This window comes from Paroedura picta, chromosome 2, assembly GCF_049243985.1.
Source record: "Paroedura picta isolate Pp20150507F chromosome 2, Ppicta_v3.0, whole genome shotgun sequence".
Classification (NCBI taxonomy): Eukaryota; Metazoa; Chordata; class Lepidosauria; order Squamata; family Gekkonidae; genus Paroedura; species Paroedura picta.
In genome coordinates, this window is record NC_135370.1 from 92,575,681 (window position 1) to 92,590,925 (window position 15,245).

General features: G+C 43.2%; 1 protein-coding gene across 12 annotated transcripts in view; it reads left to right on the forward strand.

Moving 5' to 3' along the window:
• The window catches only part of PLEKHA7 (pleckstrin homology domain containing A7), a 182,503-nt gene that overhangs the window by 119,263 nt on the left and 47,995 nt on the right, over positions 1-15,245 (forward strand). For all 12 annotated transcript variants that reach the window (XR_013228306.1, XM_077321642.1, XM_077321633.1 and 9 more), the window contains 3 exons: positions 4,997-5,513; positions 7,189-7,275; positions 9,452-9,505. Coding sequence is in view for 11 of the 12 variants with exons in the window: in XM_077321642.1 (XP_077177757.1) it covers positions 4,997-5,513; positions 7,189-7,275; positions 9,452-9,505 (658 nt within the window). In the remaining variant the exon portion in view is untranslated. The remainder of the gene's footprint in view (positions 1-4,996; positions 5,514-7,188; positions 7,276-9,451; positions 9,506-15,245) is intronic.

Sequence of the window (15,245 nt, forward strand, 5' to 3'; positions counted from 1 at the left end):
TATGATAAAGGTGTTCCAACTCCCTAATCATCTTGGTTGTCCTCATCTGTAGATTTTTCATCTCTGCAATGCCCCTTTTGAGATACGTAACCAAAATTGCCTTTTGGAACTGTCCATAGAGTATTCCCAGTTGCAATGTAGGGCTGTGAAAGATGGACCATAAGGAAGGCCGAGCACCTAACAACAACAACAAACCAAAATTGCACTCAGTATTCCAAATTAGGTTGTACCATAGAGGCATTACAATATTGGCTGTTTTTATTTGCAATCCCATTCTTAATAATCCCCAACATAGAGTGTATTTTTTTCATCACTGTTGTACAGTAGGCTGACACTTTAATTGAGCTGTCTACTAGAATCCTAAGGTCTCTTTCTCTTCTGGTCTCAGCAAGTTCACTGCCTATTAGCATATACTTGAAGTTGGGATTTTTTGTTCCAGTGTGTCACCTTGCACTTCATTTTTTACATTGTTATCCATTCATTCAGTTTGTGGAGATCCACATGAACATGTGCACAGTAGTGAGTGTTTTGTTTTCCTCCATATCTTCTTCTTTTTGGTTTTTGATTAATGATTTGTGATTTTATGTCTGGTGTCTTATGGGTTTTTTATTCAGATGTATGTAACCCGCCAGGGAGTGGCGGGTAATAAATCAAATAAATAAATAAATAAATAATAATAATAATAATCCCTTATGTTCACCTGCTCTCAATCTGCCTTAAGTTCACAGAATCAGCATTTCTGTGAGGTGGCTATATAGCTCCTGCTTTAAAACTTCCAAAGAAGGAGAACCCACTACCTCCTAAGGAAGTCTGTTCCATTTAGGAACTGCTGTAACTGTCAGGAACTTCTTCCAGATATTTAGCTGAAAATTTCAACCTTCTAGGGCAACAAAAAACGACTTTTTCCCATCCTCTAGATAACAGTCTTTCATGTTCTTGAATATTGCTTTCATATCACCTCTGCATCATCTTCTCTCCAGGCTAAACAGCTACATAGAACCGTTGATAAAGGAATCACTCTTGTTGAGTGATTATACCACCTAGTGGCCACATATTGTTGAGAAAAGTAAAGAAAAAAATATGCTTTAGGACCTCAGACTGAAGTCAAGCAGCCATTTTCAAAAGTTTTTTTTTTTATCAGTGAATGAAAACATTTATATCCTGCCTATCTTCTGAGGTTTAAGTTCACATACAATACCAATTTAAAATCGTACATTATACCAGTGGTCCCCAACCTTTCTGAGGCTGGGGACCGGCAGGGCATTGGGCCGCGCCCGCGCGGGCCACGGCCGCGCATCGGGCCGCGCCCGCGCATCGGGCCGCGCCCGCGCATCGGGCCGCGCCCGCGCATCGGGCCGCGCCCGCGCATCGGGCCGCGCCCGCGCATCGGGCCGCGCCCGCGCATCGGGCCGCGCCCGCGCATCGGGCCGCGCCCGCGCATCGGGCCGCGCCCGCGCATCGGGCCGCGCCCGCACGGGGCACGGCCCTGCCCTGATTCCCTCTCCCCGCCCTCCCGCAGTAAGAAGCTTCCCGGGCCGCAAGCTTGCGGCCTGGGAAGTTTTTTACTGCGGGGGGGACGGGGAGAGGGAGCCGCGGCCCGGCGCCATGGCCTTCGCGGACCGGCACCGGGACGCGGCCCACAGGTTGGGGACCACTGCATTATACAATAAAACCCATTAACACCCCTGAAGCTTAAACCCATTAAAAACTCACGCAACTAAAGCAATCTTATTTATTTACTTTATATTATTGTTGTTGTTGTTGTTGTTGTTAAATTTGTTACCCGCCACTTCCAAGCAAGCAAGCTTGTGGTGTGTTATAGGTGTCCAGTTAAAACTCCCATTAAAACAGACAAGAAATACTGATACAATAACCGACAACCTAGGAAAATGGTAGAGAAACCCCCCCCCCATCCCCAACTCCTACACTACCTCCTGAGGGAGGAGGCAGAAGAGATAAGATACCCATAGTTGTCGCTAGACACCAGGGGGGCCCATCGATCTTCCCCCCCACTGCTCTGGACTAAACCATAGACCTGCCAGAAGAGCTCCGTTTTGCAGGCCCTGTGGAATGCTGGAATGTCCTGCAGGACCCGCAGCTCACCTGGGAGCTCATTCCACCAGGTTGGGGCAAGAACTGAAAAGGTCCTGGCCCTGGTTGAGGCCAGGCGTGCTTCTTAGGGGCTGGGAACAACCAGTAAGTTATCACCCACAGAGCATAAGGCACTGTGGGGGGCATAGGGTGATAGGTGGTCCTTCAGGTATGTGGGTCGCAACCTACATAATGCCTTGAAAGTTAATACCAAAACCTTGAACCGGATCCGGACAACAATTGGCAACTAATGCAGCTGCCTCAGCACAGGCTGGATATGGGCCGTCCATGGTGTTCCTGTGAGGAGCCTAGCAGCTGCATTTTGTACCAGCTGGAGTCTCCGGATCAAGGACAAGGGCAGCCCCATATAGAGCGAGTTACAGAAATCTATTCTGGAGGTCACCGTCGCATGGATCACCATGGCCGGGTGCTCAGGGGACAGGTAGAGTGCTAGTACCTGAGCTTGGCAAGGATGGTACAATGCCTGGCCGGCTACCTTCTTGACCTGAGCCTCCATCTGGTGAATGGTTCCGGTGGGCAGTCCAGGTGGCCATCCATGAGGAAATAGAGCTGGGTGTCATCTGCATATTGATGACAACCCAGCCCGAATCTGAGTACCATCTGGGCCAGAGGGTGCATAAAGATGTTAAATAATGTGGGGGAGAGGACCACTCCCTGAGGAAGCCCACAAGGGAGTCTATAGGAGCATGAGAACTCATCCTCCACCACTACCCTCTGGGTTCGGTTATGGAGGAAGGAGCGTATCCAGCTCAAAGCTGTGCCCCATATCCCCGTCTGGGTGAGGCGGTGTGCCAGCAGTTCATGGTCGACTAAGACAAACACAGCTGACAGGTCTAACAGAACTGGCACGGCCGAACCGCCTCTATCCATCTGGCAACAGATACCATCCAACAAGGCGACCAACACTGTCTCTACCCCGTTGCAGGACGAAAGCCAGACTGATATGGATCGGGCTCCGAAGTCTTTTACAAGAGTGCCAGGAGCTGGTCCGCCACGGCCCTTTCAACTACCTTACTCAGAAATGCTAAATGTGAAACCGGGTGGTAGCTAGCCAGGTCCTGCAAGTCCAGCAAATGGTGTTTTAAGGAGAGGTCCACCCACTTCAGCTGCTCAGGGAACTCGCCAGTAGATAGGGAGAGATTGATAATGTTCCTGAGCTGGCCTCCTATCCCCTGGCCACCCCCTTTGAGGAGCCAAGATGGGCAGGGATCAAGGGGGCAAGTGGTCCTCCTAACCGATCCTAGCAGCTTTACTTATATTTATTTTTAAACATTCTAAAGGTGGCACCTCCTCAGGAAACCTTAGGTGACAGCCATAGTTAAAGAGGGACTGGGCTGCAATAGATGCCAGTCAGACAACATTAAGAATGGATACACCTAAGAACAGCCAACTAGAGGACTATAACTGGTGCATAGGATTATATGGGGATATCAGTTGCTGGAGAGCAGGAGCAGGAGGGTGCTGTTGCAGTCATCCTGTTTATAGACTTACGTGGAAGCTGGTTTGCTACTGTATGCACAAAATACTTGATTTGATGTACCTTTGGACTATCTTGTCTGGATTGCATTTCATGTGTCTTAGCCACATGATTATGTCGTCAAAGCATTAGTTCAGAATTAAGAAAGATGCATCTGGAGTCAAAGATATCTAAATATAAACCTAGGTGTAATTTATTGATGACATCCAACCCCAAAGTTCCAGACAATCTTTAAACCTCCCCCGCTCCAGAGGAGTGGGAGGAATAAAGGAGTAAGGGCAAGTGGGGAGGCGTTAGGGTGGGCCCTGTCCATGATAAAAACTCGGAGGGCCCAATCAGGAGCCGCGAAGCGAGTGTCACTCTGGGGCCAAGCAGCCAATGGGGAGCCGCGCAAAGCTGGTTGGCCCAGCCTCGCCTGGCACTGCCGGAGAGTCGCCGCTCAGAGGAAGAAGCCTTCCTGAGCGGTAAGTCCTCCGCCCGGCTTCCCCTCGCCCAGGGAGCCTTCTGCCGGGCCCTGGGGTAGGCTCACCTGCCCTTGGGTCCGGCAGAAGGCCACAAAGCCCACTCCCGCTGTCCCGAGCCTTCTGCCAGGCCCTGGGGCAGCCAAGACTGCTCCCGGGCCCGGCAGTAGGCCGCAGAGCCCACCGCCCCATCCTGAGCCTTCTGCCAGGCCCTGCGGCAGCCGAGCCTGCCCCCAGGCCCAGCAGAAGGCCCAAGGCCACCTACCTTACTCTGTTCCTCCCTTCCTCCCAGCATTCCCTTTATCCTTCCCTCTCCTCCCAGCATTCCCTTTGTTTTTCCCTTTCTCCCTTCCTCCCTCTCTTCCATCTGCCTCTTTCTGGCTACCTGTTTCTCTCCCTCTTCTTCTGTCTCTATCTTCCTCCCTTTCTTTATGTCTTTCTGTCTCTCTTTCTCCTTTTCCTCCTTCCTTCGCCCCATCCCTCCACCCACCCATCATGCTAGGGCCCGCTGTATTTTGGGCACAGCAGGCTTAATATCTAGTTTCATATAAATACTGAAGAGCATGAGTGACAAACCAGAACTTCGAAGCACTCCACTACAACTAATACGTAAAGATTAACACCATATTGCAACTGTAACAGAATCATTGACTCCTGTGAGCCACACACACACATTTCGTTGGTGTGACCATAGTCCCTGGTAAACAGGTTTCTAAGGTTTTTGAAACTATATAAAACCTGCTCACTATGAAATTAGGATGAATGTACCTGTCAGGAAAGGAAATCTCTCTCTCAAATTATTTTCAGCCCTTTAAAAAAGATTTGTCTACTGTCCTAAGCATTATTGTAGCTAGTAAGATGCTGCAATTGTTTGATTTTCTTGAGTGTTTGAGTTTAATAATAATATGTTAATTTACTTTCTAATAAACTTTTTTAAATCTCACAGTCTTGCATCTGATCAGATTCGCCAAGTTCCCAGCCATTCTGTCTCTTTTCCTGAAAATTATCACACTTTGCCAAAGAATACCAGGCAGCCTTCAGGAAATTCACCTCCCCCAAATCGCAATTTGCCAAGTGATTACAAGTATGCCCAAGACCGAGTTAGCCATCTGAAGATGTCTCATGATGAGAGAAGAGCTAATAAAGATGGTACTGTATGGCAACTATATGAGTGGCAACAGAGGCAACAATTTAAACATGGCAGTCCAACTGCCCCTATTTATGTAGGTTCTCCAGACTTTACAGACCATGGTAAAGGAAGAAGTTCACTAGATATTCCACGTTCCGTTTCTGTCCCTCCATCTCCTTCTGATATACCTCCACCAGGACCCCCTAAAACCTTTCTACCCAGGAGGCCGCACACTCCTGCAGAAAGAGTTACTGTCAAGCCTTCTGATGGGAGACAAATGATAGATGTTCCTTTTGCGGGATCTCCAAGGAAGGTTCGAAATCATACAATAAAGGTGAGTGAATTGTACTTGCGTATTTCCTAGTTTACTAATCAGCTTATTTTAATGGCTGCTATCCAGCCTGTGAATGGAATTTTTCCCGGACAGATCATTCTCAGGGTCCTGGGACCAATGCAAAGAAACAGCTGTATGGTTGGGGGGCTGGAGTGAAGAGGAACAAAAGGGTCAGATTGTTCCTCTTTCAAAAGTGCAGTTGGTCTGAAAGGAGTAAGCACTTTCACCCCATTCACCTTCATCATTCCAGTATCCAACATGTTTATCTGTTCCTCAACGGAAGTTCTGAGACTCAGCTTTCTATCTTCATTCTGCCATGAAACTCAAATCATATTATAGAATCATAGAATAATAGAGTTGGAAGGGACCTCATGGGTCATCTAGTCCAAAAGGACACTCACAACCCTATCGCTCATCCACTGTAACCTGCCACCCCCTTAAGCCTTCACAGGATCAGCCCCTCTGTCTGATGGCTATCCAGCTTCTGTTTAAAAATTTCCAAAGAAGGAGAACCCACCACCTCCCGAGGAAGCCTGTTCCACTGAGAAACCGCTCTAACTGTCAGGAATAGTTAGCATACATGGTTCTGTCTTTCCCCATTTTATCCTCACAGTAACCCTATCAGGTTGATGAGACTGGAAGTATGTGACTGGTCAAATTTCACCCAGTGAACTTCATGCCAGAGGTGGGGTTTTAAACGAGAGATCGGAGCGTGTGACTCTTAACTACTGCACCACAGTGGCTCTGAACCAGGGCATTAAAAGGGACTGCAGGAAAGGAGAGGAAGGCAGGAAAACTCTTGTACTTTCTGTGCATGAATGGTTGGATACAAGCCAATGGAACTAGGTCATGCAGTAGTTGGTTACTTCAACAGTGTTCTCTCATTAGATGACAGCTGAAATTTCAAAAACAATTTATATGCTGTTTGGTACATGGCATGTTGTAAGTTTAGCTTACCTGAACTAGTTACCTAGTGCAGCGGTGTAGCTCCATTATCCTTGTAGCCTGTGATAAGGAAGTAAAACACTTAAATGCTATATTTTCTGCCAGCTGAGTGAAGAATGGTAGTGCATAATTACTTCATAAGGCAGACAAGCTGAGTGAGAATGAGTTCATTCACTGTCTGCCCACATATATTTATTCCTTTTAATTCCCTTATCCCACCTCCATAAGGTTTCAAAACAGTCAACAATAATTTTAAACAGTAACCCATGATAGTATTGATTTCAAGATTCCAGAGATTTCTTTGTCATTATCATAGCAGCAGGCAAATCTAGATACTGTTCTAGAAACCTATTAGAGCTAAGGACTGTGGAGATTTGGGTTAAGATGTACTCAGCAAGGACGCTCACTGGATCTTGGACAGATCACTGACTTTTAACTTGATCTACATTACACATGATATAATTGGCAGAGGCCCATATATGCCACTTTGAGCACCACGAAAGAAGAGTAGGATGAAAATGTAATGGCCTATTTTGCACACATTTTCCTGTTTTGCACAGGAAGATCCAGCTGTAAGATGTATGAATCTGTGTGTGAAAATCTTAGTATGAAAATTGACAGAAACCTTGGATGAGTACAATGTTTAGGGACTGTGAGCATGGAGCATTTAAAAAGAAAATGTAAAAAGAAAAGAAAAGTAACTTTTAATGTCGGTTTTCAATTTGAACAGAATTCAGCACACATAGACAGACGATCCATGCCTACAATGGGATATATGACCCATACTGTAAGTGCTCCAAGTTTGCATGGGAAATCGGTAAGTATAAGAATTTCTGTTTCTTTTCTCTTCTGTACCACTAGTAGGTTCTAATGATGTCTGAATCCAAATGAGTCGGTATTGATTTTTCATGTGTTGCTTACAGAGTCAAGTAACTTGAACCTTCAGTTTCTACTGAAGCCATTATGAGCTCAACTGTTTGCTGTAGTCAGAAGACAAGTTGACCCTGCTTTGATGTTTATGTGTTCTGACATTAAAGTACAGTATTCCATTCAGACAATTCTATGAAATAGTTGCTTAATTGTGTTAAATAAACATTTTCTGGGCACCGTAGTTAAATAATATAGCTACAGTGACTCTCCCTGAAAACTGCTAATTTCCTCTTTACAATGTGTCCAAATACCTGCAGCCTGAAGAGCTAACATTGCTTCTCATTCGATTAAGGAGACATCAGGCTAAGTTGGCTAGTATACGAAATTGCACAATCGCCCAATTACTGCAGCACTTGCCAACTAATTCTACCTATCAGGTCAGCTGCTTGTTGGCTCATCTGTGCTGTATATGATGTTCTGTAACTCCGCAAGTGCTTCACTGGTACCATGCTTGAGTCTGTGCATTCTTACCCATTCTTCAGTATTTTTTCAGTCCCTGGATCATTCATGGTTATTGCTCTAGCATGTGCTGGAGGTTATAAGCATTTTAAGCTACGGGGGGCTGCTGCAAGTGAATTAATTGCTTTTTGGATATTATTTTGCTTCGGTGTTTATTTTTGTGAATGTCACTGCCTTAATGAAAATTGTTCAAAATCAAGCTTGCAGATTTATTAACTGTGGCTGAAAAAGTAAATGTCTTAATTGTGGAAGAGGCTTGCTTTATCATGCTGTTTCTGTCTTTAAACTATTTTAGCAAATTGTGAAGGGTACCAGTATTGTGAAAGGCACTGTGTCACTTGTTTTAATTCATCATAGTCATAGTTTGCAGCACAAACTAATGATGAAAAACATTTGCTAACCATGGCAAATCTAGATACTCCTAGAAACCTATTAGAGCCAAGGACTCTAACAGATACATAAAACTTAGACTAGGGGCCAAGCCCGTTGCATTCAGGAATACAACAGGCACTAGATTATGGACAGTCTCCCCCTCCCCCAGGACCTGGAAAGGCTGCAGGCAGCTGTTAGGGAACTCACTGGTAGGGCAACTCTCATGCAGCAGGGATCTGCAGCTTCCGAGCCTTCGGGGGAATTTGAAGAAGGAGGAGGTGGTCAGGGATGGGGGACAGAAGGTGATTGGCTGGCTGCTGGACAGACAGGCAAGCTGGTTGGAGGAGGAGGCACTCAGGAGCAGGACATAAGCCACGAGACACACTCTTCCTCCAAGCCCTTACCAGAAATATATTACCGTATTTGCCGGCGTATAAGATGACTGGGCGTATAAGATGACCCCCCAACATTTCCACTCAAAATATAGAGTTTGTTACATTACATTACAGTACTACGGGCCACTATGGGCAGCTAAGTCTATCTCAGCTGAAGTGCACCCGGCGTATAGGACAACCCCCCCACTTGGAGGCATGTTTTTCGGGGAAATTAGTCTTATACGACAGCAAATACTGTATGTGGAATAGATAGGTGGAAGCGGTACCTAAATAGTTTAGCTGCATGACTGGTACTGCATTCTATGGAAGGAGATTTATTTTAAAATTGAAAACAATATTCTTGCATTAGTTTGATATATCTGCCTCATAGAGTTGAAAATAATAGCTACCTTTAAAGTGGTTTATTAATTGTCAAGCAAATTAACTAAAACTAAAACAATAAGGCACTTTGTGAGCCAGTGTGGTATAGTGATAGGGTGTTGTACTAGGACTGGGAAGCCAGAGTTCCAATGTCAGCTTATTCTTGAGCTTGGGCCAGTCATACAGTTTCTCAGCCTAACTCTACCTCATAAGTTGTTGAGAGGTTAGAATAGAGGAGTGGAGACTTTTTACCCTACCCTGAGCTCCTGTGAGAAAGGGTGAAAGAAAAATATAATAGGTAGAAGTTTATTCATTTCTCATTTAGCTATACATGGGATGCTAAGAAAACCCAGTTCTTTCCTAGATGGCTACTTTATCAACTTAATTCTGATTCAAAGGAGTCCAGTAGCATTTGCCTGTTAATTACAATGTCATGATGCAGTATGCCATCATTTTTGTGTGTACTTTCATATGCAGGCCGATGATACCTACATCCAGCTAAAGAAAGACCTGGAATATCTGGATCTAAAGGTAAAACGTTCTAGAGATGTCCAGCTTTAGCTTACATTGTTTTACACTGCTGCCCTATGCAATATGTAAATTTTAGTTTTTTTTAGAATCCATAATATTTGTTTCTTACTACAATTTTGTTGTAGATTACTGTTCACGTTTTTCTGTGCTTTTTCCATATTTCTTTCCAGCATTAAAACAATCAAACAAACGATGGAGGTTGAAATTTGCAATGGAAGACTAGTGTAATGTTTGTGAGGAGACATTACCCTGTACCTTCTAATTAATTTAATAGCACCGCCACCTTTTCCTTTGGGGTGAAACAGATGGCTATCTGGGAAGATAGGGAAGATTTTTATCCAAAAAAAGAAAGATAAAACTTTAACAAATTTCTCTCTCATGTACTGTGCTGTTTACATGGCTGCATTAAAAAATGTTGGATAAGGTTACGTGCAGCTATGAGACATATAATCTGTCCTGAATAAAAGATAACATACTTTATATTAGCTAAAATTGAGTATTCTTACCTACCAGTAATCAAACTAGTGTTTTTCTCCTCAGACCTTGCTTACATTTCCAGTAAAGAAGTAGCACAACTGCATATCTTTATAATATTTTCTTTCCAAAATAATTATAACACTGGCAATTTCAGCAATAGTAGGGGTGTGTGTGAGGGGGAGGTCAAGATTAAAGGTAATTAACATTCCATGTTCTTGATAGACAGAATTTTGATTGTCCTGGGTTGATTATACACTGGCGTTTCTGGAGGTTTTGACATTCATTCAGCTTGTTTTTTAAAAACTGTACCTCATGCTGCATTCCACTTGGGTGCATTTCACTTGTTTTAAAAAGCTGTAAGGTATTCCCCACTTTTAGGCTCAACCACAGAGTCAGTTCACTTCCGCCTGGGGTAACTGAGAGCAGATTTCCTCCATTGTATCTGAGAAATACATGCCGATCTCACAGTCTTCTTTGAGCAAATGTAAATCCTTTATCGGCTTTTTTCCCTCTACCCTGAGGCCATGCTTCCCCACCGACATTGTGCTGCAGTCTCTGCTTATTGGTCAATTACAGACTAGGGGTACCTTTTGAAACTGTAAGCAGAGAGTCTTAAAGCTAGTCAAGGCTATGGTGTTCCCAGTTGCAATGTATGGCTGTGAAAGTTGGAACATAAGGAAGGCCGAGCGTCAAAGAATTGAGCAACAATAAAGCTAGTGGTGGTGACAGCATTCCAGTTGAACTATTCAAAATCTTAAAAGACGATGCAGTAAAAGTGCAACACTCAATGTGCCAGCAAATTTGGAGAACTCAGCAATGGCTACAGGATTGGAAAAGGTCAGTTTACATTCCAATCCCAAAGAAGGGCAATGCCAAAGAATGTTCAAACTACCGCACCATTGCACTCATTTCTCATGCTAGCAAAGTTATGCTCAAAATCCTACAAGCTAGGCTCCAGCAATATGTGGACCGAGAACTTCCAGAAGTACAGGCAGGATTTCAAAGAGGCAGAGGAACTAGAGATCAAATTGCCAACATACGCTGGATCATGGAGAAAGTTAGGGAGTTCTACTTCTGCTTCATTGACTATGCTAAAGCCTTTGATTGTGTGGAGCACAACAAATTGTGGCAAGTTCTTAAAGAGATTATTATTATTATTATTATTATTATTATTATTATTATTATTATTATTATTAGATTTCTATCCCGTCACTCCCTTGCGGCTCGTGGCGGGTAACAATATTACAAATCCCCATTAAAACCCCATAAAAATAATAATAACATTGCCAATATTACCGGCATGGCAAGAACGGCAGCTCAACTTCCCCCCCCCTCCCTCCCATTACTAGCGGGTGGAGAGGAGGTCCTGATGATGTTTTGCTTCGGGTCCAGAACCCGAGTCCCCGGGGGGGCATAGATCTATTATCAGCCCCGGCCTCAACCATAAACCTGGCGGAAGAGCTCCGTCTTGCAGGCCCTGCGGAACGTTGAAAGATCCCGCAGGGCCCGCAGCTCTCCCGGGAGCTCATTCCACCAGGTCGGGGCCAGGACCGAAAAGGCCCTGGCCCTGGTCGAGGCCAGGCATGCTTCCCTAGGGCCGGGAACGATGGGAATACCAGAGCATCTTGTGAGAACTGCAACAGTGAGAATTGAGCATGGAATCACTGACTGGTTTAAAATTGAGAAAGGAGTTCGGCAAGGCTATATACTGTCGCCTTGCCTATTTAACTTGTATGCGGAGCACATCATGAGAAAGGTGGGGTTAGATAAGTCACAAATTGGGATCAAGATTGCAGGGAGAAATATCAACATCCTCAGATATGCGGATGATACCACTCTAATGGCAGAAAGTAAAGAGGAACTAAAGAGCCTGTTGATGCGGGTGAAGGAGGAGAGTGCAAAAGTTGGCTTGAAACTCAACATCAAGAAAACTAAGATCATGGCATCCGGCCCTCTCAATTTCTGGCAAATAGATGGGGAAGAAATGGAGATAGTGACAGATTTTATTTTCCTGGGCTCCAAGATCACTGCAGATGGGGACTGCAGCAAAGAAATTAAAAGACGCTTGCTCCTGGGGAGGAAAGCTATGGCAAATCTAGACAGCATTCTAAAAAGCAGAGACATCACCCTGCCAACAAAAGTGCACTTAGTCAAGGCTATGGTCTTCCCAGTTGCAATGTATGGCTGTGAAAGTTGGACCATAAGGAAGGCCAAGCGTCAAAGAATTGAGACTTTTGAACTCTGGTGCTGGAGAAGACTCTTGCGAGTCCCTTGGACTGCAAGGCGAACAAACCGGTCAGTCCTAGAGGAGATCAGCCCTGCCTGCTACTTAGAAGGCCAGATCCTGAAGATGAAACTTGAATACTTTGGCCACCTCATGAGAAGGAAGGACTTCCTGAAGAAGAGCCTAATGCTGGGAGCGATTGAGGGCAAAAGAAGGGGACGACAGAGAATGAGGTGGCTGGACGGAGTCACTGAAGCAGTAGGTGCAAACTTAAATAGACTCCGGGGAATGGTAGAGGACAGGAAGGCCTGGAGGATCATTGTCCATGGGGTCGCGATGGGTCGAACACGACTTCGCACCTAACAACAACAACAACATCGGTTTTTGTTGTCTTTGTTGTAAGATAGACACACCTTGAATTATCATAGAAAATGTTTTTTCTGTGTACTGGTGGCAGAGGGAATATGCCATCTTGAACATAGCAAAGCAATCTCTTGTAATTTCTCCTTTTATTGTAAAAATGTCATGATATTACTCTAAATATGGGAGCTCGTACAGCTATTCAACAAAACTGGATTTAGAACTAGTTATCTCATAATTTCCCTCAGTTTGCCCATTATGGCTTACAACATGCCTAACTACCAAAGCATTCTAGACATATAATCATAATGAGATCTGGAATATCTTTTGTCCTGAGGATAAAGTGTTCAAAAGAAAAAATATTCACATTTTAGAAAAAAAAAGCCCTACTACAACATAGCTTTAAATTAATATGGATATTTAAAATACTACTAATTATTATGCAGTATGCAAAAATGGTAATGACTGAGGAAGGTACTGGCAAGGCCACCTTGTATTGAGTCTGCCATGAAAATGCTGGAGGGCGTCACCCCAAAGGTCAGACATGACTCGGTGCCTGCACAGGGGATACCTTTACCTTTATGCAAAAATAGAAATAAATTCATTTAATGATAGTGAAAACAAGTGATAATACTTCCGTTACCTTTAGATATCTGAGGAGAAAAGTTTGGGTTTAATTAGTTGGATCCAACTGTGCTCTGAACCAAATGAGTCTGCAGAACTCATTTGTCTCCCATTAGAGGCCTCTTCCAAACATTGAGGGACCCTCAGTGACAGCACAGGATGCATTGTGGAGGCTGAAGCAAGAAGTAGGAATTGGAATAATTCTTTCCACTGACTTAAGAAAACTTTTGCTCGTTTCATGATATTTTCTCCATTTTCCCAAGAGAAGAGGCATTGACCAGATCCATACTAGGGAGAATGCTTAGGAATAGAATTGCCAGAGCCTGCAACCAACAATTAATGTGTACCTTCGATAATGAAACTTGATGCACCTGATTGGTGCTAGTAGTTTGACACCAAATCCATCAAAAACTAGAAGTGACATCATAACATTGGGAGAGGGATATTCTAGGATCAGCAAGAATTTAGGATTCTGCACCCCCACCCCCACCGATGGTAAAAACCCACATTTTTATCAATTTTCTCCCAATGGTCATGGATTGGAAACAGAGTAGGAGGGTTGGAAATCTCTTACTACTAATGGGAAACTGGTATTCCTGTCATATGGTATAGTCCATGTTCTCTGCAGTATAGACAAAATCAAAATAGCTGTAATATATTGTTGCTGATAAGTATATAACATCTTGAAAGCCATTCATTTTAAATGGGGATTATTAGGAAAGGGACTGAAAATAAAACAGCCAATATTATAATGCCTATATATAGATCTATGGTAAAGCCTCATTTGGAATACAGTGTATAGTTCTACATAGTTACATTATTAAAATAATATTATCAGAATACATTTCCTGCCTGTTTTGCTGTTCATTGGCTTCTAGTATGATTCGCTTCTAGTTTATAACAAAGTATTTATTAAACTTTTGTTTGAAACAGATAAAAAATAATGGACCCCTGATCAACATGGTTTACAAAGTGTTAAAGAGCTCAGCACAAGGGTTACTGTCCAGTATAAATGTAAGAGTGCTTATAACTAAACTGTAACCATCCCATTGCTTTCTCAAATAGCAGTCAATGTTTCAACAGCTAAGCTTCCACAGGTGTCTCATGATACATATATATATATATATAATTTATGTATGTGTGTATCCCACAGCTTTCTGCAAGATGTGTGTTTGTGGAGGCTGTGTGCAATATTATGGCTGGCCTACTAGTGCTTGGTGCATTTTCTCATATGTTGGAAACTTCTGGTGGCAATTCCATTTCTATTTTTAAAAATACAGAAGCATGCTAATTATGAATAATTTTTGAAGTTTTGCTGCTTAGGCAATTTTTACATTTATTTATTATATAATTTTTGATACAGTTGTAGCATTTTCCCTCTGTTCTCTGTGCCTTCTGGCTTTTAGAAAGGTTCCCTTGCTTGTGTATTTGTTGTTATAGTAATTATTTTACAGTGGTTTATACAAATCTCTCTCTTAAATTCTTGCTGCTCAGAAAGTTTAGAATTTACAAAATATGTCAAGTATAGTTTTAAAGGGAAAGAGTGCTATATTGTGTGTGGGTGGGTGGGAATCAGTAAATGATATGTATTGCCAAGTGGTAAGCTTCTTGCATTACTATGATGGGAGTTGGGACAAATAGTAAATTTAATTATAATATTTATACAGTCTCTTATGAATGTTCACATACATTATCAGTAATGTATACATAATGAGGGGCAGAGGGGACTAAAGCAAAAAGATAGCATTTTGCTATGAGAGAGGTGAGTTGTGGATTTCCTAGCTCATTATTCACATCTTTAGCCATTATATCATATCACCTGTTGCTTCCTGTCTTAAAAGTAGAATAACATTTTAAACTTTTTTCTCTAATGTGCAGATGCAGCCTATTGGTAGGAACAATCATTTGATATAATTTTATGTGGCCCATAGGCCTTACTAAAGTTGAGAGATTATACAATTTTGGTTGACTACTTCATTGTGAAGAAAAGGAAAAAGGTAGTCAGATTGTAAGAATAGAAATATTCCACAATTTAACGTGGATTTTGATTACATA